The sequence below is a fragment of the Dendropsophus ebraccatus genome, chromosome 13 (assembly GCF_027789765.1).
Source record: "Dendropsophus ebraccatus isolate aDenEbr1 chromosome 13, aDenEbr1.pat, whole genome shotgun sequence".
Classification (NCBI taxonomy): domain Eukaryota; kingdom Metazoa; phylum Chordata; class Amphibia; order Anura; family Hylidae; genus Dendropsophus; species Dendropsophus ebraccatus.
This window is the reverse complement of record NC_091466.1, coordinates 8,894,388-8,922,123: the sequence shown is the minus strand read 5'-3', so window position 1 is coordinate 8,922,123 and position 27,736 is coordinate 8,894,388. Positions and strand designations below refer to the sequence as shown.

The 27,736-nt window shown below is 47.7% G+C and overlaps 1 protein-coding gene across 1 annotated transcript; it reads left to right on the top strand.

Annotated features, from left to right (window-relative positions):
- On the top strand, positions 1-27,369 carry LOC138770711 (NACHT, LRR and PYD domains-containing protein 3-like). Its single transcript, XM_069949896.1, has 10 exons — positions 1-87; positions 4,016-4,182; positions 10,446-10,623; positions 11,932-11,997; positions 12,807-14,544; positions 17,095-17,265; positions 19,371-19,541; positions 21,511-21,684; positions 22,964-23,134; positions 27,029-27,369. Exons 1-10 carry the CDS (start codon positions 63-65, stop codon positions 27,111-27,113), a joined length of 2,946 nt encoding a protein of 981 aa, XP_069805997.1. The 5' UTR covers positions 1-62; the 3' UTR covers positions 27,114-27,369.
- Positions 27,370-27,736: the final 367 nt, after the last annotated feature.

Here is a 27,736-nt window from a genome sequence, read left to right as displayed (position 1 = left end):
CATCAGGCTGTGCACTCTGCTCCATCTGTTTCTCTGCATCATTTTCTAGGATTTCCCTAAAGATGGAGAGTGACACAGCAGCTTGTAGTAAGTGTATATGTATATGTGCTGTATATATGATGTATATGTGCTGTGTATATGTACTGTATATGTGCTGTATATATGTGCTGTATACAGGGCCGGCCTTAGGGTAAATGGCGCCCTGTGCGAAACCTTTTTTTGGCGCCCCCTTAAGGTAACATACAACTCCTTCAGCCTCCCATGCCTCCAGACAACACCCATCACCGACCCCTCCCCCCACCATACACACAACTACCCCACAGCCATTCAAACAACTACCACCCCCAACCCCCGAAACAACTAACACCCCTAGCTCCCCACCAACTACAGCCCCCCACACAACTACCACCCCTAGCCCTCCCCCACACAACTACCACCCCCAGCCCTGCCCCACACAACTACCACCCCCAGCCTTCCCCATCACAACTACCACCCCCAGCCTTCCCCCTCACAACTACCACCCCCAGCCTTCCCCCACACAACTACCACCCCCAGCCCTCCCCCACACAACTACCACCCCCAGCCCTGCCCCACACAACTACCACCCCCAGCCCTGCCCCACACAACTACCACCCCCAGCCCTCCCCCACACAACTACCACCCCCAGCCCTCCCCCTCACAACTACCACCCCCTGCCCTCCCCCACACAACTACCACCCCCAGCCCTCCCCCACACAACTACCACCCCCAGACCTGCCCCACACAACTGCCACCCCTAGCCCTCCCCCACACAACTACCACCCCCAGCCCTGCCCCACACAACAACTACCACCCCCAGCCCTCCCCCACACAACTGCCACCCCCAGCCTTCCCCCTCACAACTACCACCCCCAGCCCTCCTCTACACAACTACCACCCCCAGCCCTCCTCCACACAACTACCACCCCCAGCCCTCCTCCACACAACTACCACCCCCAGCCCTGCCCCACACAACTACCACCCCCAGCCCTGCCCCTCACAACTACCACCCCCAGCCCTGCCCCACACAACTACCACCCTCATCCCTTCCCCACACAACTACCACCCCAGCCCTCCTCCACACAACTACCACCCCCATACCCCCTCCACACAACTACCACCCTCATCCCTCCCTCACACAACTGCCACCCCCAGCCCTCCCCCACACAACTACCACCCCCAGCCCTCCTCTACACAACTACCACCCCCAGCCCTCCTCCACACAACTACCACACCCAGCCCCCCTCCACACAACTACCACCCCCAGCACAGCCCCCCACAACTATCACCCCAGCCCCCCCACACACACAACTACCACCCCAGCCTCTCCCCACACACACAACTATCACCCCCAGCCTCCCCCACACACACACCCTCAAACAACTACCAGCCCTGCCCCACACAACTATCACCCCTAGCCCTCCCCCCACAAACTAACTACCACCCCCAGCCCCCCTCCCACAACTATCCCCCCAGCCCCCCACACACAACTACCCCCCCAGCCCCCTCCCCCCCACAACTATCACCCTCAGTCCCCCAAATTACCACCTCCAGCCCCCCCCCCCTCCCACAACCAGTCCCCTCACACACAACTATCACCCTCAGGCCCCCCCCCCCCCGCCAAACAACTAGCACCCCAGCCTTCCCCCCACACAACCTTCACCCCTGCCGAGAGTTCTTACCTGAGCACCGGCGTAGCATGACTTCACCCAGACCGCACGTCCCCTTACTGATTGGCTGGACGTGCGGTCCAGGTGACGTCATGCTTCGTCGCCGCGCAAGGGAGGAGTTTAGCGCCGCGGGAGGAGGGCGGCCAGGGGCGCTCCGGCAGAGAGATGCACTGCACATCTAAGGGCCCTATTCCACGGGACGATTATCGTTCGCATAATGGTTAACGATAAACGATCCAAGCGACCGCTATTACGAAAGACCTGAAATCGTTCGCCCATTTACATGTAAAGATAATCGTTACTTATGATCGTTCTTGCGGTCGTCTTGTCGTTGCTATTACATTCGTCACTACTGCGAACGACCGAATGACGTCTTATTCAATGCGAACGATTTGCAAACGAGCAAGGGTAAAAATAGGTCCAGGTCTTACTAAACGATCAACGATTTCACGTTCGGTCGTTAGTTGTTAACTGCTATTCAACCAAACGATTATTGTTTAGATTTGAACGATTTAACTATAATCTGAACGATAATCGTCCGGTGGAATAGGGCCCTAAGTAGAACTTCTATTTGTAGTTAGATGGGCAGTGCATCTCTCTTCCTGCCGGAGCGCCCCCCCCCCCCCCCCCCCCCCCCACCAGCTGGCCGGGAGTGAGGCACCCTGTGCAAGCGCACAGGTCGATCACACCAAAGGCCGGCCCTGGCTATATATGTGGCGTGTATATGTGGCGTGTATATGTGCTGTATATATGTGCCGTGTATATGTGCTGTGTGTCCTTATGTGGAAGTTCTTTTCCTCCAGTCCTAATCATCCCCCCCCCCCCCGGCCAATATCAGCCAGATAGATAGATATATAATATTTCAAATCAACTGGTGTCAGAAGCTTATAGAGATTTGTAATTTTTAAATCTCCAGTCTTCCAGTACTTATCAGCTGCTGTATTTCCTGCAGGAAGTCTGGAGAGCAGGAGAGGTTTTCTGTTTCAATCTTTTTATAAATGTTTCATATAATAAAGAACTTGTCTTGTCTTTGTTTGTGCACACTTATGCAAGCTAGGGACTGTCGACCAGTTGTCAGCTGCCACCTAGGGCAGTTAAAGGACAACTGTGGGCAAAATGTATTTTTTAATATGTCATTACATAAGTTAGACAAATTCCTAATTTACACTTATTATGGGAAATGCACATATATTTCTATTTCCCTCAATTTAGTAGATCAGACAGGCTTCAATTCCTCTAAAAATACGCAACGTCACGAATCAGGTGTAGGTCATATGAAGTGTCCATCAGGGGACGCAGTGTATGGAGAAATTACATTGTAAAAATAACTAGGGCATTTCCTACGCTTTTATTCACAAAATACAGCTATAGTGCCCCCCCCCCCCAACCTTCCCCAGCGCTGTAGTGTAAAAGTTACCCCCTCAAAGACCCCCATACTTCCCCCTGGGCCACCCCAAATGCATCACATAGGCACCACGGCACATAGGACAGGGCTGCTGGCACTTGTGGTGTGGCTGCCCCCCCTTCAGCTCGCCCCCCAGTGCCAGCAGCCCCAGTGAAAACACCCCAAGCCCCCCAAGGATCCCCCAAACTCACCCCCCCCATTGGCCGCCCGAACCGCATCAACAGGAGCATCTCCTCCTGTGTGCAGCGTGTCTCCCTTCCCGCTGTCTCTCTCCCACTGCAGTGAATGACTGTGCGTTGGGAGAGAGACAGCAGGGACCATGGTATATCATGGTATAGCAGTGCTCACCCCGCTGCACACAGGACCGGCCAGCGGGGTGAGTGATGCTATACCGTGATCCCCGCCGTCTCTGTCCCGCCGCACATAGTCATTCACTGTATTTTGTGAATAAAAGCGTAGGAAATGCCCTAGTTATTTTTACTATGTGATTTCTCCATATACTGCGCCCCCTGCTGGACACTTCATATGAATTACACCTGATGTGTCGCATCACAGTTTTTTAGAAAAATTGAGCCCTGTCTGATCTATTAAATTGAGGGAAGTAGCAATATATGTGCATTTCCCATAATAAGTGTACATTAGGAATTTGTCTAACTATGTAATAACATATAAAAAAAATACATGTTGCCCGGAGTTGTCCTTTAAGGCAAGTAAGCAGGGACAGTGGGGTTTCCAGTGCCAGGGCATCACCTGTCTTGTGTCACCCAGTACCCTAGCCCCGACAGGGATTAATTGTTATGGTCCCTACTCATAGACATCTAGGTGTCAGTTCTGGGGACCACCAAACTAGGACGGCCCCACAAAGGAGATGCTGTCAGTCTCTTCCAGAAGATGTCACCCTTGTATCTCCTTCACTTTCTAGATGATGACCCTGAGGAGTTCTACCAGAAGATTTCCCAGTATGAGGATCCTGTCCTCAGGACGACATATAAATATTTCCGCGATGATCTGCAGCACATTATGGAGAACCTACAGTGTCCTGCACAACTTCTGATGGAGCTGTATGACCGACACATCCCTGATATACAGGTGAGAGGTCAAAACCTGCTGGTGATATATACAAGACCCCCACGTGTTATATATACAGGAGCCCCATGTGTTAATATATATGAAAATTTACTGCCAACATTTAAATTTTTTTGGCATTGAGGGGGTGCAACCTATTGTGGATTAGGGGTGTAACCTATAGTGGTTTAGGGGTGTAACCTATTGTGGATTGGGGGTGTAACCTATTGTGGATTGGGGGTGTAACTTATTCCTGAGAAACACATCCATGGGGACAGTCACATGGGAGGTATGGTGGACAGTCACATGGGAGGTATGGCGGATAGTCACATGGGAGGTATGGCGGATAGTCACATGGGAGGTGTGGCGGACAGTCACATGGGAGGTGTGGCGGACAGTCACATGGGAGGTATGGCGGACAGTCACATGGGAGGTATGGCGGACAGTCACATGGGAGGTATGGCGGACAGTCACTTTGGAGGTATGGTCATTTTGGGGTCCAACAGCCATGTCAGTTGGTCATCTGCGCACACCAAGCTAGTAACGTCGTGTGACCAAGTACCAAGCGGGGAGCCGAAAGTGAGACGTCATTTGCATTTGGATTCATCTGGGGACAATGGAGATTAACTTTTCCAAATATTAAAGAATTTTTCGGCTCTTTACGAATAGAAGTCTCCACCCAATACATATGAAACAGATAAGTTAATTTTCCCCAAAATAGTTTTATTGGTGGTGTCTGCGGGGGTATCCATAATCCCTTGTTTCACCCACGTAGCATCTGCCTTACCTCCCTGGAAGGCTGGGCTACAAACAAGTGTTAAAGAAAGTGCAGGAGATTTGTCATTTACTTCTATGCTGGGGCCTGATACTGGAGGATGTACTATGCTGGGGCCTGATACTGGAGGATGTACTATGCTGGGGGCCTGATGCTGAGGAATGTAATATGCTGGAGGCCTTCTACTGGTGTCTTTACTATGCTGGGGGCTTGATACTGGGGTCTGTTATATGCTGGGGGCCTGATACTGGGGTCTGTAATATACTGGGGACCTAATACTGGGGTGTGTAATATAGTGGGGACCTAATACTGGGGTGTGTAATATGCTGGGGGCTTGATACTGAGGTCTGTAATATCCTGGGGGCCTGATGCTGGGGATGTAATATGCTGGTGGCCTGATGCTGGGGGATGTAATATGCTGGGGGCCTGATGCTGGGGGATGTAATATGCTGGGGGCCTGATACTGGGGGATGTAATATGCTGGGGGCCTAACACTGGGGTTTTTACTATGCTGGGGGCTTGATACTGGGGGATGTAATATGCTGGGGACTGATACTGGTGTCTTTACTATGCTGGGGGCCTGCTACTGGTGTCTATCCATGATGGGGGCCTGATACTGGGGTCTATCCAATGATAGGGGCCTGATACTGTGGTCTATCCAATGATGGGGGTCTGATACTGGGGTCTATCAAGTCTTCCAGAACTTATTAGCTGCTGTATGTCCTACATGAAGTAGTGTATTCTTTCCAGTCTGGAGAGCAGGAGTGGTTTTCTATGGGGTGGCAGCAGAGAGTACTGTGTCAGACTGGAAAGAATACACCACATCCTGCAGGACATACAGCAGCTGATGAGTACTGGAAGACTTAAGATTTTCTTTAAATAGAAGTAAATTACATATCTCTGCCACTTTCTGGCACCATTGATTTGAAAGAGAAAAAAAAAAAATGGTGAACAATACCTTTAATGTTTGCCAACCCTTCTAAGTGGTAGAAAGATAATTTTATTACATTCCCCAGTAACAGCCCCCCAGCATAATACCCCAGTATCAGGCCCCCAGCATAATACACACCCCAGTATCAGATGCACAGCATATTACCCCAGTATCAGGACCCCAGCATATTACCGCAGTATCAGGCCTCCATCGTAGTATAGACCTCTTTATTAGGTCCCCAGCATAATATAGACCTCAGTATCAGGTCCCCAGTATAGTATAGACCCCAGTTGCAGGCCCCCAGCATAGTAAAGACCCAGTGAGCAGGATCCCAGAATAATACACACCTTAGTATCAGATGCACAGCATATTACATACCCCTGTATAAGGCCCCCTGCCTTAGTATAGACCGTAGTATCAGGCCCCCAGCATCATACACATACCAGTATCAGGCCCCACAATATTACACACCATAGTATTAGATGCACAGCATATTATATACCCCTGTATCAGACCCCCAGCATTATACACATACCAGTATCAGGCCCCACAATATTACACACCATAGTATTAGATGCACAGCATATTATATACCCCTGTATCAGACCCCCAGCATTATACACACCCCAGTATCAGATCCACAGCATATTACATACCCCAGTATCTGACCCCTCAGCATATTATAGACAAAAGACCCCTTCAGGTCTATCAGGGCCTTTGGGGGACAGAGCCTTAGTGGCCCCTTTTTCAGTGGAAGTCATGCAGTGCTAGAAAAACAGCAGAATCTACAGACACCTCATGTCACTGCTGGCCACCTGCTGTAATCGCATCCGCTCTCCTGCAGCTTTCAACCCTAGAAATAATTTTAGAGAATTAGGTTGAGGGGAAGAATGTCCAAGGTTCCATCCACCAGAATGCTGCCTGTGCCGTGTGCATGGCAGGAGAGATGGCGGGAGCTGAGGGAAGAAGATGCATGGCCTAAGTGTTAGTAAAAGGGAGAAGGGTTGGGGTGTTAGAGCACTAACTTTTTATTGAGGTGCAATCTGTTTTCTGTGTGGTGGGTATGAGGGTCTGCAGGGCTGGCTGGGTGCAGTAGTGTGTACTATAGGTCATGTGATGAAGGGGTGATGCTAGTGTCCCCTGTGTACCTAGGAAGAGCCAGGCACCACCTGTTCTAGGGTGTCAAAAACGGGTGCTCCTGGTCTGAAGTGGTAGGCTAGTATGAGGCTGGGAAGGGCCCTTCCTACCCCATATTACTAGGCTGCTAGCTTGCTTCCTTCCAGAACATTTGTTAATGTGTAAGCTGTGGACCGGGGCGGGCTCCCCAGGATACAGCAAAGTCACGAACGAGGAAAGCGACTCATCCACCAGATTAAACAAAACTGCACTTTACTGAAACATGTAAAAGTACTAAAGGTAATAACTCAAACATCCCAAAATTATATACACTCAGGCTTAAGCCGAGACCCCTGTGCTGCACAGCATGCCCCCGGAAATAGGTTGTATAAATACAAACACACTAAATTCACCTGCTAGCGGGTTTGGATAGGCCGGCCGCCATATACCTATCAATCCCCTAAATAATCAGGAGCTATCATGTATGGGTGCGTCTCATGGGCGTTGCGGTGCAGCACAGCAGATACAATCTTCTAAACTATTTACACTGTTATCAAGCCACAAATAACAATAAACAAAACTAATGGCCGAGTATGCTGGGATGTCTCTTACACAATGTAATGTGGCCTGTCACAGACAATAGCCCTGACTAAACTACAGGCCCAATATCTATCCTGGAAAGTTTAACATGCACACTACTGACCCGGGTCTCCTTTACATAAATGGCTGATCGCAGTTACTGAACATGGGGGTCCCTCTTGCCAAAGTCCTGTAACAAAGATGGCGGTCGTTTCTCGCCACAACTAGATTTTACACAGCTGCTTTGCTGTCTCAGCAAATCTCTTGACGGGCACCAGTAACAGACCAGTCTAGCTGCTGGGGTCTAGGAAGAAGGATTTTTCATGTGGATGCCATCAGGTCTCTCAGTATGCTATAACCAGCTGTCTCATCAAAATGGCTGCTCAGACTTCCCTCATCTGCTGCTGCTGCTTCCCTCAGGTCACATCTTCCAACTGTCAGGTGTCAGGAACCGAGCCACGCGCCAGTTTCCTGCCTCTGCTGAGGCGTGCGGCTCTGCTGGAGGTAACGCCGATGGCGTCCTTCACAACAGACAGGATCGGTTGCTGGGGGTGCGCCGACGGCGTCCCTAGCAGCCGCCCTGCACAATCGAATCTCAGGACGCACTCAGATGTCACTACGTCCTGCTCTGGAGCGGGACTGGTTGCCGGGGGCCAGCCGATCGTGTCCCCTGCTATGGTTATATTTTCTTTTGTGTCTAGCCGCGGCCGGGGCCTCACCACCCCCGGTCGATCGGCATCAGATGTACCCTGAGCAAGCCAGTTAGCTGTCAGCACCTAGTGTCAGGAACCGGACAGCAAGACAATACAAGACAGTGAGCCCTGACGCTGAACCCCACCCACTGCCCCTACCTGCGTGCCGCAATCCGCCCTAAGATGGCGGCGGGCAACTTGGCGGCGGTCCCTGTACTGGCTTGGTGGGACACAAAGACAAGACAGAATAGAATAGTCGACAGTCCGGGTTACAACAATTGGGCAGCAAAAGTACAAAATCACAATCCAATAGCACGGTCAATATACAGGCAATATGGTCAGGGGCAGGCAGCTAGCAGGAATGGTCAGAAATACAGGCAAAGGGGGTCAGAGTAAAGACAGAATAAATCAGACCACAAGCAGGCAGAGTCAAGCTCAATATCCGGCACTAGAATGAGCCTCAGCCAAATACTTATAGGGAACAAGGAGACAGTTCCAGCCCCCTATTGGACAAGGCTCCTGGTTCCAAACAAAATCACCTGCGGATCAGAACTGGCAGCAGTGTAACTCCTTAATAGCCAGAGCACACAGCAGACGGGTGGGGCTGAACATCATGATAGAAATAGGCCAGTGTTCAGACAGGGTTCAGGTTACTGCACAAGACATACAAAACACTGAATATCAGCGCCATCTCAGCCGTGCAGCACGAGCTGAGGGGCGCACGGAGTTCATCCCAGGCACATTCATGACACCTAGGTCCCTGTTCACTATAAAGTCCAGCCCTTGGTCTCATTCCAGTGCCTGTGATATAGCCTTGTGCCTTGACCTAGCGTTCTCCTGGCTGTTTGTTGTTATTATTCTGACCTTCTAGACTTGTACCTTGACCTTCTTACCTGGATTCTGATTTTGTACCTTCGCTGCCCGTCTGTTGCTGACCTTGTTTCCTGACCATTCCTTATTGTGTTTGTTTGTCTTGCTTTGTTCTGTGTTGCACTTATTTCAGTGTAAGGCCCCGTTCCCACTGAGCAAAAGTAGCGGAATTCTGCAGCGGAATTGTCCGCCGCGGAATGCCGTTAGCCTCCCGCTCATAATGGGAGTCTATGGGAGGCGCGCGCTCTTGCTTTGTCAGCGCTGAAGAATGAACATGTTCATTCTTCAGCGCGTACAGAATTCCGCTACTTTTGCTCAGTGGGAACAGGGCCTAAGGTTTGTCGACCAGTTGTCCGCATTAAATCCTTAGTACTGTTTGTGGCAAGTAGGTCGGGACAGCTGGGGTGGGTTCCAGTCTAGGGCTGCACTTGTCCACATGTCTTTCCAGTACCCTACCTGACATCAGGTTTGTCTCCCTTGGCAACAGCACAGCTTTAAAGGACAACTCCGGCGCTGATAAAAAAAAATACTGAACTGAAGCTCCAGTTGGTGTCTTTCTTTTTTCTTCACTTCTTGGTTTGGGGTTTCCCACGATGCACTTTGTCTCCTGTGATGTCTAACTGGCTCTGTAGAACTTTTAGATGGCTTACAGCTTGCTCAGCCAATCAGAGCTGAGCAACCTGAGTCATCTGACAAAGGGAGGCTGGCCTAACAGGGCTTAGACCCGTTTCCTTCTTGATGATGTCATTGTCACAAAATGGCTTCCACAGAGCAGCCTGGGGTCAACAGTCATTAGGTAAGAATGAGTTTACTTCACTTCCTGGTGGGGGGCTGAGGGGGAAAAGATAGGGAAAGGGGCAGATAGGTGATTGAAGTATATTACAAAGTTATATAACTTTGTAATGTGTTTCGATTACTGTGAAAAAGATTTTCACAGGAGTATCCCCTTTAATAACACAGGCTGTGTACTGCAAAACAGCGACATCTTGTGGCCAAACAGAGAATGTCAGTTAAACCATATGTTATACATATTATATACAGTTACATCTCTCTGCTTTAGGACACATGGTCCCTGGCTCTTCCTATTACCCCTGTGGCTGTGGGGGCTGGGGTAATAATGCATTAGCCGTTTTACAAGCTAAGCATCAGCCTAGTAATGAATGCTGTCTATTAGAAAGCATCCATCACTAAGATAGACATACCCCTGCTTGACCATTTTATAAACAAAAAATAAAAAATCTGGTCATTGACTTAGTCCACTGAAGCCTTTGCATCCTGTATCTTTGTATAGTGACTCTTATGTCTGATCTTTCTTTTGTTCTAGAAATATGTTGATCCAGAGAATGATATAGATATATTGGCCCCGGTGTTACTGGAGGATATATTTACCGGTGGAAGAGACACTATGATAGCATTGTGGGCCAGTCTATATGTCGTACACGGACAGAAGAATGAAGAATCCTCTGTTCTTCAGGCTGTACTGGAGGAACTCCACCATAGAGGTAACATTGTGTATGAGATGACACTGTCATTGCCCATGAGGAGGAGGAGGTGGAGTGGAGGATCATACTGCTCATCTGTCTCTGGTCCGGGGAGGAGCATTGGGGGTGGCTTAGGATGAGCTTGCGGAGAGCTGTAGTTCTTCCAAAGCCACGTGGGCATGCGGGGAGTTGTAGTCCTACCACAGCCACACAGGAGCATGCTGAGAGTTGTTGTTCTCCCACAGCCACACAGGATCATGCTGAAAGTTGTAGTATTACCACATCCACACATAAGTTCTACCTCTGTCACACAGGAGCATGCTGGGAGCTGTAGTTCTACCTCTGGCACACAGGAGCATGCTGGAAGCTGTAGTTCTACCTCTGGCACACAGGAGCATGCTGAGAGTTGTAGTTCTACCTCTGCCACACAGGAGCATGCTGGGAGCTGTAGTTCTACCTCTGCCACACAGGAGCATGCTGGGAGCTGTAGTTCTACCTCTGTCACACAGGAGCATGTTGGGAGCTGTAGTTCTACCACAGCCACATGGGAGCATGCTGGGAGTTGTTGTCCTACCTCAGCCACACATGAGCACTAACACACACACTCCATTAGCGCACACAGACAGATACATACATATACTCACCCACACAGCAGTAGCAGTGGAGAATGACACAGTCTCTGAGCCGAGGATCAGACTCCTTACCTGTCTCTGTCGGGAGGGGGGAGGGGGTTGGGGCATCTGTAACTACACTTGTCCCTGCACTTCTTCCCTCTCCTGAATGGCTCTAGAGGTCATGTGACATTAATCAGAAGCTTTTCTTCAGTTCCGGAGCCAAGCAGCAGAAGAGAGGAGGAGAGCAGGTCCTGCCGCTGCGGGGCCGGAGCCTTCAGCAGCTGTGGGGCAGAGCAGGGATGGCATGCTGATGTGTGTGAGGTCGGCTGGGGGGGATTTTTACTTGAGGATACATTGTGCCCCCCTGAAATTCAGCAAGAGGTGGTGTCCTAGGCCATTGTCTACCCTGGCCTATCTTTTGTCCCGGCCCTGGGTATAGGGGGTGCAGAGGGTGCTGGTGCACCTGGGCCCAGGAGCCTATAGTCTCTCTTCCCTATATCCCCTGTATAAATGAGGCATTATAGCTGTGGGGCTCTGTGACAGATTAGGCCCACTTGTGCCCACCGGCTTCGCTGTATGCCTCTGCTGGCAGATAAGTAACTCAGTGGTGAGTGGATAGGGGCCCCTCAGTTTGGCAAGCTGGTTACAGAACATTCTGCTATTACTCCTTTTTTTCCTCCCTGGTTTTGCATTCACATCTGTCATTCCTTATCAGGTGACACTCTGGTGACAGAGATCACACTGGATGAAGGGGGGCACAAACTTCCCGGAGAATTGGCAGGTAAGTGTACATTACATAAACCTAGAAACATGCAGCAGCTCCAAGCTAGTGGCTGTTCCTGAGCTGCTACTCTGCTCCTGACTGCGTAAACATACAGTGCTAAACCACCACAGGAGAGCGATCTGCCTGATCACTCTGAGAGGGGCATCCGTCGGCCAGGTCGTGGTGTAGGCTCCGGTGCATTCCTGCTTCACCTGTGCCTGGCTATGTCAGAGAGTGGGTGCTCAACAGCAGAAGTTTTCTGCTCTTGGACAGGAAACCCTGCTCTCCCTATCAGAAGCCTATGAGTACTGTATAGTGTCACATTGTTATATGCTCCATCTAGTGGTGAAATGTAGACACTACATAGTAAAATTTAATATACACAAGCCAGACCACTGTTTTTAGACCAGAGTGGTGGTCTATAACCTAGACAGCGAGTTGTCTACAATGGGAGAGAAAGAGCGGCCAATCAGGAGAAGGAGGCAAGTTTGCTAAATATTTGAGAATCTGGGTGTATAGGAGCCAGCCGCAGTTTCTCAATTTCTGTCCATTTATTAGTGAAATGCGTAGACTTTAAAGGAATATGGTGTAAATGCATTGCCCAATAATAATGGACAATATTGGGGGGAGCTAGATCTCCTTGGGTCTTGCTGGACATCGTAACAGATTTTGGGATTCTGTGGTGTGGTTGAACTTTTTAATGTCTTTTTATAACCGTACTATGTAACTATGTAGGCTGTGATCATTGGATACAATTCTATAGCAATTAAATATTAGTGGGGGGGGGGGGTTTATTATCATAACCTTTATTTTTTTATTGTCTACAGATATCCAGATCTGTCACAAGAAACATTTATATGAAAAATATGAGAAACTTGTAGAGAACATTCCTCCAATATGTCACCAAGAGGAGGAAAGTTTTCCACTGTCTTCACGTTATGTGAACCTCAACATTGTCTTCACTGATCAGTTCAGGAAACGCTCTGAGAAAGAGCTCATAAAGACTGGGGTAAAACTTGAGAAATATATAAAGAAAACCCCAAATAAATTAAAACACATTTCCCTCAACAAGATATTCCGCTGGTGTCACCAATCCAGACTTGTACCACACATGGTGATGGTGAGCGGAGTGCCGGGGGTAGGGAAGACCATGCTGATGCAGAAGTTTGTCTATGACTGGGTGAGGGGCGATCTCTATCAAAGATTCTCTTTTGTCTTTTTCTTCAAATTCCGGGAGCTGAACAGCCTGGATGAGGTTAGTCTGGAGACCATGATCCTCCAAAAATACCCGGATCTGGAGCCGCAGATTGAGAACATCCTACAAGATCCAGAGAAACTTCTCTTCATATTTGATGGATTAGATGACAGCAATCACATAATAGATTTCACGTCATGTGACTTGTGCTCTAATCCTAGAGAGCGCGGACATTGGGGTCAGATTGTGGTTAGTTTGGTGAGAAAGTCTCTTCTTAATGGTTGTTCAGTCCTGATGACCAGTCGCCCAACCAGACTGGCATCAATAGATTGTACAGCCTTCCAGAGAATAGTGGAAATCACTGGATTTTCTCCAGAAGAACGACGGACATACTTTGAAAATTTCTTCCCTGACCCTGAACTGGCAGAAAAGGCTTTTACTTATGTGAAGCAGAATAACACATTGTACACGTTCTGTTACCTCCCGTCCTACTGCTGGATCATCTGTACAGTGTTATCCAGGAGCTTCCAGACAACAAGTAGTGACCAGTCGGCGACATTATTAACCAATACAATGACTCAGCTCTTTGCCACATTTGTCGCCAACATTCTGGCCAATCACAGCCTGGACAGGAGTGACGCTCAGAAGGTCCTGCAGTCCTTGGGATGGATGGCAGAAGATGGAGTCATGAATCACAGGGTTATTTTTGATGATCCAGATCTGGATTCTTTCCATGTGGACAATAAGTCAAAGCTCTTATCAAGTTTTCTGATGGAATCGGGGGAACCTGGGACCTATACTTTCTTACATCTCACTGTTCAGGAATTCCTGTCCGCCTTGGTGCATTATACTGATTATTCTCCTGAGAAGTTACAGGAATCACTAAATAAAGCCAACTCTTATCCCGATGGACGTGGTGAGATATTCCTCCGTTTCTTGTTTGGTCTGTCAGACGCCTCCACCAGGTCGGTTCTAGCTGAATACCTGGACAATCAAGCAGCGACTCAGGCTTCTTTAGATGTCATCAATTGGCTGAGAGACTTTATTCCAGAACAACAGTGGATATTGAGTGAACACAAGGAAATATATAAGAAGAGATTCTCCACTCCATACAAGAAGGAGCAAGTTCTTCTTAGTTCATTCCACTATCTTTTTGAAACCCAGAATAAGCCTCTAGTGTGGGAATCATTAGGGTCACACACAAGTTTTAATCTTTCTTGTGTTTCCATGTCGGCTCTAGACTGCACAGCATTAGCATTTATCCTTAAAACCTGCACAAATATAACAGACCTTGATCTAAGTCAATGCTACATAGATCCCAAAGGATTGGAACGACTTGCGCCAGCCTTACATAACATCCAGAATCTGAGGTAAAATACTAACTATACCTTATCTTTCTGTGGTCAATGATTATTCCAGTGTTCTTAAACTTTTGATATTATGCTGGGGTTGGTTTAACCTCAGTATATGGTTTCCTTACCTACCATGGTCCACTAGTATAGCATCCTTACCATGGTCCACCAGTATAGCATCCTTACCTACCATGGTCCGCCAGTATAGTGTCCTTACCTACCATTGTGCACCAGCATAGTGTCCTTACCTACCATGGTCCCCCAGTATAGTGTCCTTACCTACCATGGTAACCCATTATAGTATCCTTACCTACCATGGTCCACCAGTATAGCATCATTACCTACCATGGTCCACCAATATAGTGTCCTTACCTACCATGGTCCCCCAGTATAGCATCCTTACCTACCATGTTCCCCCAGTATAGCATCCTTACCTACCATGGTCTGCCAGTATAGTATCCTTACCTACCATGGTCCACCATTATAGTGTCCTTACCTACCATGGTCCCCCAGTATAGTATTCTTACCTACCATGGCCCGCCAGTATAGTATCCTTACCTACCATGGCCCGCCAGTATAGTATCCTTACCTACCATGGCCCGCCAGTATAGTATCCTTACCTACCATGGCCCGCCAGTATAGTGTCCTTACATACCATGGTCCCCCAGTAGATTATGCTTACCTACCATGGTCCCTCGGTATAGCATTCTTACCTACCATGGTGCACCAGTATAGCGTCCTTAATATGGTCCACCAGTATAGCATCCTTACCTACCATGGTCCACCAGAATAGTATCCTTACCTACCTTGGTGCACCAGTATAGTGTCCTTACCTACCATGGTCCCCCAGTATAGCATTCTTACCTACCATGGTCCCCTAGTATAGTATCCTTAGCTACTATGGTCCACCATGATAGGATACAATAAGAGTATAGTTCCATAGAGTGAATAAAAGTAGAACTCCAATGCAGGAAAATATATGCGCTTAAACCCCATTTGTAAAGTTTGCAATTTACTTGTGTTGCTGATTCCGAATGCAAGCCCCCCTCCCCCCACACACCAGAGATTGTGTAATACTATACCTTTTTTGACTGTTGAGGCATACAAAATATGTCAATTTCTTAAAGGTTCCTGACCAATAAACTGCAAAAGAAATAGAAGAAGGCAGAAGTCCAGCATAAAGTTAAATAAAACATGTTATTTTTATTCACCCATCATGTGCAAAGCTTCAGTCCCACCATGGGATCTCTCTTGGACATTCATTATGTGTGTTGGAGGGCTGCTATTTATCTTACTGCAATCCCCTGCCTACTCAATGCTAACATCATCATATAGACCATTGTAAATAAGGCAATCAATAACAGTGCATTACATAGTGATATATAACAGTGCATATACAGAGCGCCATACATCATTATACAACATACAATACTGGATCCAAGTAACTTATCCAGAGGGGGAGGGGGGTAGCGTCCCTCACTCATAACCAGTTACAGTCCACTACTCTACACCACCATTGCATATGTCCGTGGAGATGGGTAGGAGGGGTGACATGACTGGTGTCGTCAGTGTCAAACAATGTCAAGAGACCAGCTGGTGCGCACACCTCTACAAAGCTCTTCCGACACCATCTTACCTCAGGGAACGGTATCCTATTATTGGGGCCACCAGTCTGTTCACATACGTTGCCCACAAGGATATACCAACTTAACCCTTAACTCATCATAACCGTGCAACATAGAAGTCCTTCGAACCACTATATTTACTAGCAGAAGGACTAATTTCAGTCACTCCAGAACCTGATCTATAGTGATAACATTGTTAATAAACCAGCTGATAAAGGGGGCGCTGTCAGCATAATTGACAGGGTGAAGTATGTATCGGAGATAGACCACCAGAATTTCCCTTGTGGACTCCAAATTCTCCATTATGAGGAAAAATCTACTTGTAGATCATGCATTGGTTGCGGAGATTATTGACAAAGGTTTACACGATTTTTTTTTTTTTAATCCCCCCCCCCCCCTCACACACACACCTGGTGACCCCGATCCTGTATTTTCTCTGGTTGTGACTAGAGACGAGCGATTCGAACTTCCCGAGCAATGATTTGTTGTAGACTTTGTAAAAAAAAAAATCCATTTGGCACTGAACCAAACTTTTTACTAGCTTCAATTCTATATTGGCTCGCAAGAAAAAAATTCAACGTTTTGACTCGCAATAAGTTTTTGTGGAGTATACTTGGCGGCTTTAATGCAGAGCCAGGAGGGAACTGCCTCCACCTGGAGGGAAAAACAAAAAGTTCCCTCTCCGGAGGTGACAAGTCTTCTTTACCATGAGAACAGTGAATCTGTGAAATAGTCACCTCAGGAGCCTTCACAGGAAAAACAGGGGAGGCTTCACTACAGGCAGAATAAGATAACATGAATATATATGCAGGAATATAGAGTTTATCCATCCCTCTTCCCTTCATCCACCCCTTCCCTTGGTTAAACTCGCTGGACATGTCTTTTTTTTGAATCATGATAACTATGTAACTATGTATCGCTCCTCATCTTCTTATTGTTACAGTTTGGGGGATAATGGTCTACCAGAAGATTCCTGTATTCATTTGGCTTCTATAATACGGAATAACCCGACCCTGAAGAAGCTTGTCCTGACTGAGAACTCTTTGTACGGTTCTCACTTCAGAGACTTGATGGCCGCTCTGTCCAGTCCAGCCTGCAAGATAGAGGAATTACTGTGAGTATAAGAGATGTGTACAGGAATGAGCCATGTTCCGCAAATGTTATACAGTAATACCTCGGTGTTCGAACGCGGAAAGTTAAAACAGCCGCCTGCTCCTGCCTTTCTCTCTCTCTCTCTGCTTTGGGGAAATCCCCTGCACTGTTCCCCTCCCCCCCGCCGCACTTCTCACCCAACAGCCGCGGGTTCCTCCACCCTCTCTCTAGGCCCACGGCGCAAGTGCTCCAGAGCCAGCAGCTCTCCGTACAACAGCCGCTGGCTCCTTCTTCCTGCTGCTTCTGCAGGAATGGAGAATTCAACTGCATCCACAGGAGTTCCAAGCATAGGCAAGACCAGTTCTGGTCGAAACGTTGCATTCTGTTTGTATTTGGACATGGAATAAACTCTTGAATATTGGAACTCCTGTGGATGGTGTTGAATTCTCCATTTCTCTGGTAGATAATACGTCACTGGATCTTGGTCAAATAGACTCTTAGGGGGGCATTTATTAAGTCCGGCGTTTTTTACGCCGGACTTATAAATGCCCCCGCAGCTCCGGCGCTACGGAGATTTATGTAGAGGCGGACTGCCTCTACATAAATCCCGTGCGCACCGCCGAAAACCTAAGCCAGCTGAGGACTGGAGTAGGTTTTCGGCGTACATTTGGGCGGAACGGATGGTAAATCGCGCGGACTCTGAGTCCCCGCCCTCCGTTCCGCCCACTACACGCCCCCTTTCCGCCCCCCTGGCGTACTCGGCGGAAAGTGCCGATTTGCGAATATTTTATTCGCAAATCGGCCATTTGCGAATAAAAAAATACGCAAATCGTCACTTTCCGCCGAAAATCATCCGTTCGCCGGATGATACATGTGGCCCTTACTGTTATTGTGCTTGTTGGGTCTCTGCATTCTTAAATCAGCTAATAAGATTATTCTATGTCTTTCATAGCTTCAGTGGCATAATCCAGTGTATGATTTGGGGAAAGAAGAACTGAGGGGGAAAGTTATCAAGGGCTTTGCGCCTGTTTTTGGATTTTTTACCCATTTTTGGTCTAAGTTCTATTTATAAACCAGTATTTGACAGGCGGATATTTTTTATCTGAAACTTTTTTTTTAATCTGCCTGTTTTGAGTATTCACCCAAAAATTCACATAATCTGGGATGAGCACCCAATTTATCATTTGCGACTTTTTAAAAAGTTGCTCAAACTGGTGCAGGCCTATGTCTGGTCAGTACCAGGTGAATATGCTTACTTAATTTTTTGCGACTTTTTACTTAGATACATTCACTATGGCAGTGCTACATTTTCATAACTCAGTTACAAGATAATCAAACAAAATATCCACCAATCCTCATTAGAAGAGCCACACACATTAGACTGCTTTATAAATGTCCCCCTGAGGGTTTAAAACGTAATCTTTCTTTGTCCCATGTTGATTCAGTTATCACCAGTTGACTCTGTATATCCTGAGGATGTTAGAGATTTTGATTATGTGTTTGCTAAGTTTGGTGCAGATTATCTTCAAGCACACAAACCCTGCCAGGGAGTATATTCCCTAATGGCCAATTATTATTAACCCCTTCTGTATGACTTTTTGATCACTTTTTATTTTAATCTTTCCGGATTTGATGTGAACAATGATCAACAATTTTGAACTTTGGAATTTTTAACAATTTGAAACTTCTTTTTTATTGCGTTTACGCTATTTACTGTGTGAGATCAGGAATGTGATAATTTAACAGTTCGGGCAATTCTGCACGTGGCCATACCACCATGTAAATCTTTGTTATATTTACACCACCAACAGTTAATAAGGTCAGTTGCAGCTTACAGATTCCCTTTAACATGGAATACATTTTTCCTTTCTGACCATTACATGCTATAAAGCATATACATAACTCAGGGATTCTGTATTTCTACACCATGGATCTGGTGATAGTGGACATATTATATATCTGCCGCCGTTCCTGACATCCTCCACACACAAGAGGTGGCTTCTAGTGATGACATTTATGGATGTTACTAACAGCCAGGGACATTTTCTCTCCACATTCACAATCTACAGATTTTACACTAACGCTATGTGGACTCGTCACTCACATCTCATCTTCTTGTTGTTACAGTTTGGATAGTAATGATCTACCAGACATTTCCTGCATACAGTTGGCATCTGTAATAAGGAATAACCGGTCCCTGAAGATAATAGACCTACAAAGTAACTGGATGCCTGGTCCTCACCTCGATCACTTGATTGAAGCTATGTCCAGTCCAAATTGCGTGGTAGAAGAATTACAGTGAGTATGAGATGTGTACAGGACTGAGCCATGTGCGGCACATGTTATACATGGATTTTATGCTCCGCAGCATTGTTATGTCTATAAGATAAACTGCTGACTGCACCTTGTTATGTGACATATCTACTGATGGTTGATGTCTCATCTCCTTATATCAAGTCTCCTCTCTATGTCATGGATTCATGGTTGTAACAAATGTCATCTACCCTTGAAGAGCAAATAATTTTTGGTTGCAGTGCTAGTCTCCAATCTGCCAAAAATGTGAAACTTTTTAAACTTTGCATCTTGTTGGCCGAGGTGGCAGCACTTTGCATATTGTGGACACACAAAGAATTGTGGCTACACTGCTACACTATATTACAATTTACACTACAGAGGTAGCGTAAATTGTAGTTGAAATATTTGCTAGCTCAGCACCAGCATAGATTTAAGAAGCACGGCACACAGAAGCATAAATCATCTACGTTTTACATTAAGACTGGTGTTGTCATGAGCCGGGGCACTTACCAGGCTCCCAGCACTGCCAAAGCACACGGCCGGACAGTTGCTAGGGGCACGTCGGCGGCATCCATAGTTACAGTGCCGCGGCCGGCACGTCTCTCTCCCCGGCCAGCACAGCTGATTCTTCTAAGTACGTGCTGACTGGTGGCTGGCACCATCAGTCAGCTCCATTGTGTGTACTGGGGACTGGAGTTTCAGCCCCAATCACATCCTGGGGCTCCATAAAACTAATACCGGCACCATGATGCCTTGCCTGCTAAAGAGCCTCATTATCAGTTACTAAGCTACAGTCACTAAGCTAGTATTTGTTTCCCGGCTACGTATTCCCTGGTTTCTTGGACTTTTTGCCTTGATTTCCTGACTATTCTCCCCACCCTTCTACAAAATGAGGATGCTGGGACTAGGGGAAAATATACGTAAATGGGTAAGTAACTGGTTGAGTGATAGAAAACAAAGGGTGGTCGTTGATGGAACATACTCTGATTGAGTTTTAGTTACTAGTGGGGTACCACATGGGTCAGTATTGGGCCCACTTCTTTTTAATATGTTTTTTTAATGACCTTGTAGGGGGCTACAGAGTAGAATCTCCATTTTTGCTGATGATACTAAACTGGGTAAAGTAATCACCACAGAGGAGGATAATATCGTGTTACAGAGGGATTTGGAGAAGCTGGAGGCTTGGGCAGATAAATGGCAAATTACGTTTAATGTGGATAAATGTAACATTATGCACTTGGGCCATAGAAATAATAAGTAGTTATGGATAAATAATATACTGGGTAAAACTGCTTCTGAAAAGGACCTGGGGGGTAATGGTGGACAGTAAACTCAACTGCTGCCTGGCAACTTCAGTGCCAGGCAGCTGCTGCAAAATCTAATACAATAATGGGATGCATCAAAAGAGAAGCTGAGATGCTAAAGATAAGAACATAGTTTTGCCTTTTTATAAATCACTGGTCAGACCACAAGGGCCTTACCTGTCTTGTGTCCTCCAGTTCCATTACCTACCTGTCGTTTTGATTTTGGTGGCTCCTGAAATCCCACTTTTGCCCGATTACGCAAAATAAAAATAAATACATAAAAACGTAAACTAAAGAAAAATCAAACTTACAGCTCCTTGTTCCTACATTGTCTCTGCTTATTGCTACAGAGTTTCCTGAGCAAAAGCAGAAGGTGGCCCAGATTTTGGTATACAACACCTTTGGAGAAAGGTCTTGCATCGAAATCTTTTTGAAAAGTCACATTATTTATCCAAGTTTATTCTATACACAACAGATGTTTCCGTAATGGCAGACAGGGCAGATATTAAGTTTGTAGTCCAGCTCTGCCAGCATACCCTCTGACATCAACGCCATTGTTTCAGTGATGCGTTGTTTCTGGTAGTTCAATAAACAGACAAACGATCCCACAAACACGGCTATGGTTGATCATGAGATACCGGGCTCACCCACATCTCATCTTCTTTCAGGTTGACTAATACTGGTGTATCAGATTCTTCCTGCATCCAGCTGGCATCTCTAATACAGAAAAAGCAGACCCTAAGGACGCTTTACCTGTCTGTGAACAAGATATCAGGCGGCCCTGGCTTCGGTGAGTTTATGGAGGCTCTGTCTAGTCCAGCCAGCAACCTATATCAGTTAAGGTGAGTATAAGAGATGTGTACAGGACTGATCCATGTGTGGCACACGTTGTACATGGATTTTATTCTGCTCTGCTCTTTGAGAGAGTGTGAGATTGTAAAAAATGTCACCTACCACTGTTTGTTGGTTTCATTGGCTTTTATTTGTGTGTTCTGAGTTTATTCTCAGAACACACCATAGAAAATATATTCCATGGCACATTCTTCATGCACATAGTGCTTCCATATAGTAATTAGGCCCCCTCTGTGCTTCCATATAGTAGTTTGGTCCCCTCTGTGCTTCCATATAGTAGTTAGACCCCCTCTTTGCTTCCATATAGTAGTTAGCCCCCCTCTGTCCTTCCATACAGTAGGTAGATCCCTTCTGTGCTTCCATATAGTAATTAGGCCCCCTCTGTGCTTCCATATAGTAGTTAGACCCCCTCTTTGCTTCCATATAGTAGTTAGCCCCCCTCTGTCCTTCCATACAGTAGGTAGATCCCTTCTGTGCTTCCATATAGTAGTTAGCCCCCCTCTGTGCTTCCATACAGTAATTAGATCCCTTCTGTGATTCCATATAGTAGTTATGCCCCTCTGTGCTTCCATATAGCAGTTAGGCCTCCTCTGTGCTTCCATTTAGTAGTTAGGCCCCCTCTGTGCTTCCATATAGTAGTTAGGCCCCCTCTGTGCTTCTATAAAGTAGTTAGTCCCCCTCTGTGCATCTATAGTGTAGGTAGGCCCCCTCTGTGCTTCTATATAGTAGTTAGACCCCCTCTGTGCATCCATACAGTAGTTAGGCCCCCTCTGTGCATCCATACAGTAGTTAGACCTCCTCTGTGCATCCATATAGTAGTTAGGCCTCCTCTGTGCATCCATACAGTAGTTAGGCCTCCTCTGTGCATCCATATAGTAGTTAGGCCTCCTCTGTGCTTCCGTATAGTAGTTAGGCCTCCTCTGTGCATCCAAATAGTAGTTAGGCCTCCTCTGTGCATCCAAATAGTAGTTAGGCCTCCTCTGTGCTTCTGTATAGTAGTTAGGCCCCCTCTGTGCATCCATACAGTTGTTAGGCCCCCTCTGTGCATCCATACAGTTGTTAGGCCCCCTCTGTGAATCCATACAGTAGTTAGGCCCCCCATGTGCATCTATGTAGTTTTTAGGTTGCCCTGTGGATGTCGGCACACAGTACATAGTATCCCCCTTCTGGTGATGAAGTTTATGGATTTTATTAACAGTCAGGAACATTGTATTTCTACAGATTTTACACTAATCCTCTCACCCATATCCCATCTTCTTATTCTTACAGTTTGGATAGGAATGATCTACCTCACACTTTCTGTAAACAATTGGTCGATGTATTAAGGAAGAACCAGTCCCTGAGGATACTTGTCCTGTGTGATCTTCCTCTGTCCGGTCCTCACTTCAGTGACTTGTTGGATGCTCTGTCCAGTCCAGCCTGCAGGATAGAGAGATTATGGTAAGTATAAGAGATGTGTGTGAGCCATGTGCGGCACATGTTATACATGGATTTTATAAAAAATGCCATCTACCGCTATTATTAGTACTATTGTTCAGTGGCGTAGCTACCATAGAGGCAGGGAAGGCAGTTGCTATGGGGCCTGTGGAGGGAGGGGGCCTAGGGTGGGGGTGGGGTCAACCGATTATGTTACCCATAGGGAACCTCAGCAGACGACACTGCTTTCCAAATAATAAAGGGAATATTCCGTTTTAGGCCTTATTCACACGTCCGTAGTTCTGTCCGCAGTTGTGGACACCCAATTGCAGATAGAACATAGGACCAATGTTTTTTAATGGTCCTGTTTACACATCCGTTCGTGTGTATGGGGCCACGGTCTGTGCCGCAAAAAGAAAAGCACATGTTGTAACAAGGACTTGGATTTTCGCCACAGATCCCTATGTCAGTGACATCCTCTGTGAAGCATGGAGCTGCTCTGATGCACATTCGTAGTGTGGTCCGGGGTTGTGGGCTGCACTACGAACGTGTGAATGTGGCCTTAGACATGTTCCCATATTTACGTCACCACATGCAGGCAAAACCAAACACCCACATGGTAACCAATACTCCTGGTAACATCACTAGGGATAGAGGACCAGGGCAGCAGCACTGGACATGGTGGGGATAATACAGGTGAGGATAGCATACTGATAGCAAACTGTGCCGCTTAACATAATTTATTGATGCCACCATCCCCTAATGTGTCAGTGTCCCCTGAGGTACTGCAGAGCTATGCCCAAAATAGCTATACCCCTTTCCCCTAATAATGTGCCACCATGCTCAAATGAACTATACCACTGTCCTCTAGTGTACTGTACCACTGTCTCCCCCTCATGTACTGTACCACTGTCTCCCCCTCATGTACTGTACCACTGTCTCCCCTTCATGTAGTGTGCCACTGTCTCCCCTCATGTACTGTACCACTGTCTCCCCCTCATGTACTGTGCCACTGTCTCCCCTTTATGTACTGTGCCACTGTCTCCCCCTCATGTACTGTGCCACTGTCTCCCCCTCATGTACTGTGCCACTGTCTCCCCCTCATGTACTGTGCCACTGTCTCCCCTTTATGTACTGTGCCACTGTCTCCCCTTCATGTACTGTGCCACTGTCTCCTCCTCATGTACTGTACCACTGTCTCCCCCTCATGTACTGTGCCACTGTCTCCCCCTCATGTACTGTACCACTGTCTCCCCTTCATGTAGTGTGCCACTGTCTCCCCTCATGTACTGTACCACTGTCTCCCCTTCATGTAGTGTGCCACTGTCTCCCCTCATGTACTGTACCACTGTCTCCCCCTCATGTACTGTGCCACTGTCTCCCCTTTATGTAGTGTGCCACTGTCTCCCCTCATGTACTGTACCACTGTCTCCCCCTCATGTACTGTGCCACTGTCTCCCCTTTATGTACTGTGCCACTGTCTCCCCCTCATGTACTGTGCCACTGTCTCCCCCTCATGTACTGTACCACTGTCTCCCCCTCATGTACTGTGCCACTGTCTCCCCCTCATGTACTGTGCCACTGTCTCCCCCTCATGTACTGTGCCACTGTCTCCCCCTCATGTACTGTGCCACTGTCTCCCCCTCATGTACTGTACCACTGTCTCCCCCTCATGTACTGTACCACTGTCTCCCCCTCATGTACTGTGCCACTGTCTCCCCCTCATGTACTGTGCCACTGTCTCCCCCTCATGTACTGTGTCACTGTCTCCCCCTCATGTACTGTGCCACTGTCTCCCCCTCATGTACTGTGCCACTGTCTCCCCCTCATGTACTGTGCCACTGTCTCCCCCTCATGTACTGTGTCACTGTCTCCCCCTCATGTACTGTGCCACTGTCTCTCCTTCTTCTACCGTGCCACTGTCTCCCCCTCATGTACTGTACCACTGCCTCCCCCTCATGTACTGTACCACTGTCTCCCCCTCATGTACTGTACCACTGTCTCCCCCTAATGTACTGTGTCACTGTCTCCCCCTCATGCAGGGCTCCAGACTAAAAAATTTACCTAGGAGCCATTGGCTCCTAACCTGAAAAATTTAGGCGCCTACTGTGTGCCTACTCTGCCTACTGTGTGCAGAGGCCACGGCAGCAGCCTCCTCCTTTAGATTCTCTCTTTTCTTAGTTTGAAAACGTTCAACATGGAAACTTGCAAATTGACAACCATATACCCCCCTGCTGCCGGTGTGTTCCCTCAGCCAGCTGCCATCTTACCGGCAATGATGTACTATATATATATATATATATATATATATATATATATATATATATATATATAGCCCCCGGCAGCCGATGACACATAGCCTCTGTGGCAATGTATATGGGAAGTGGTACTGTGCAGTGTATACATACACACACACTGAGGGAAGTGGTACTGTGCAGTGTCTATACATACAGACACTGAGGGAAGTGGTACTGTGCAGTCTATACATACAGACACTGAGGGAAGTGGTACTGTGCAGTCTATACATACACACTGAGGGAAGTGGTACTGTGCAGTCTATATATACAGACACTGAGGGAAGTGGTACTGTGCAGTCTAAATATACAGACACTGAGGGAAGTGGTACTGTGCAGTCTATACATACCCCCCCCCTCGCACCCCACACGCACTGACTACCGCACCTGGCCGCCATCACAACAGACACACTACCAATCCCCCGCCCAGGCCGCGGTCCCCCCACACACATTACTGACCGGCCGCCACCCCTGCCGTCCCTCCGGTTGTACTCACCCACTATCTAAGCTTGGTGCCGCTGGGGTGAACTTGAAGAACCGCCGGGTGAGGAGAGGCGGGAGAGAGGCGCTGGAGGAGTGTGGCGCCTCAGCAGCCGTCCGTCCAATGAATGACGGACGTGCTGGATGACGTCACTGGAGAAGCGTGTCCCCGCACACGTCATCCAGCACGTCCGTCATTCATTGGACGGACGGCCGCAGAGGTGCCACGTGATTCGGCGCAGCTTGCGGAAGGCGGAAGTCCTTAAAGAGACAGCGCGCCGCCGGGGCCAGTCGCAAATGGCGCCCAGATTAATAAATCTGGGCGCCATTTGCAAGATGTCAGTCGCATTGGCGACCATTTTGGTCGCCATCTGGAGCCCTGTCATGTAGTGTGCCACTGTCTCCCCCTCATGTACTGTACCACTGTCTCCACCTCATGTACTGTACCACTGCCTCCCTCTCATGTACTGTACCACTGTCTCCCCCTCATGTACTGTGCCACTGTCTCCCCCTCATGTACCGTGCCACTGTCTCCCCCTCATGTACTGTGCCACTGTCTTCCCCTCATGTACTGTACCACTGTCTCCCCCTCATGTACTGTGTCACTGTCTCCTCCTCATGTACTGTACCACTGTCTCCCCCTCATGTACTGTGCCACTGTCTCCCCCTAATGTACTGTACCACTGTCTCCTCCTCATGTACTGTACCACTGTCTCCTCCTCATGTACTGTACCACTGTCTCCCCTTCATGTACTGTGCCACTGTCTCCCCCTCATGTAGTGTGCCACTGTCTCCCCCTCATGTACTGTGCCACTGTCTCCCTCTCATGTACTGTGCCACTGTCTCCCCCTCATGTACTGTGCCACTGTCTCCCCCTCATGTACTGTGCCACTGTCTCCCCCTCATGTACTGTGCCACTGTCTCCCCCTCATGTACTGTACCACTGTCTCCTCCTCATGTACTGTGCCACTGTCTCCCTCTCATGTACTGTGCCACTGTCTCCACCTCATGTACTGTGCCACTGTCTCCCCTTCATGTACTGTGCCACTGTCTCCCTCTCATGTACTGTGCCACTGTCTCCCCATCATGTACTGAGACTCCATATAAGAAGTCACTAATAGTGGGGTTTCTGTTTTTATCCTAGTGTGGGGGGCAGAGGATTGCTTCCAGAAGACATAGAAGCTTTAAAGGACCTGGAAAAACACAACCCAAATCTGAAGATAATTTAGAAATAAAAACCTCATCTGATGAAAAGATAGCAGGGGGTTTTGGGCAATGCTTTTAGCTGCAATATATGTGGTGACCCAGTATGGGCACCTAAACCGTTATTGCACCTCAGTAAGGTAAATCCCTCGCGTTCACACAAGTGGAATGATGTATCCACTGCAGTTAGTGTTTTTCCCCACTAGGTGTCACTACTGTGTTTTTTTTGTTAGCTTATTCTATGCACAGCTATAGTATACCAAAGGTTAAAGGAGAAGTCCGGTGAACATTTTTATTAAAGTATTGTATTGTACAAATCACCAATATACACTTATTACAGGAAATGCACATAAAGTGCTATTTTCCCTGCACTTACATCAAGGCTTCACTTCCTGGATAACATTGTGATGTCACGACCCGAGCTGTGCGGGCTGTGGCTGCTGGAGGGGATGATGGCAGAGGGACACTGAGGGACACTAAGCATCCCTCTGCCATCATCCTCTCCAGCAGCTACAGCCCGCACAGCTCTGGGGGTCGGGTCGTGACATCACCATGTTATCCAGGAAGTGATATCACTGTGTTATCCAGGAAGTGACATCACCATGTTATCCAGGAAGTGACATCACCGTGTTATCCAGGAAGGGACATC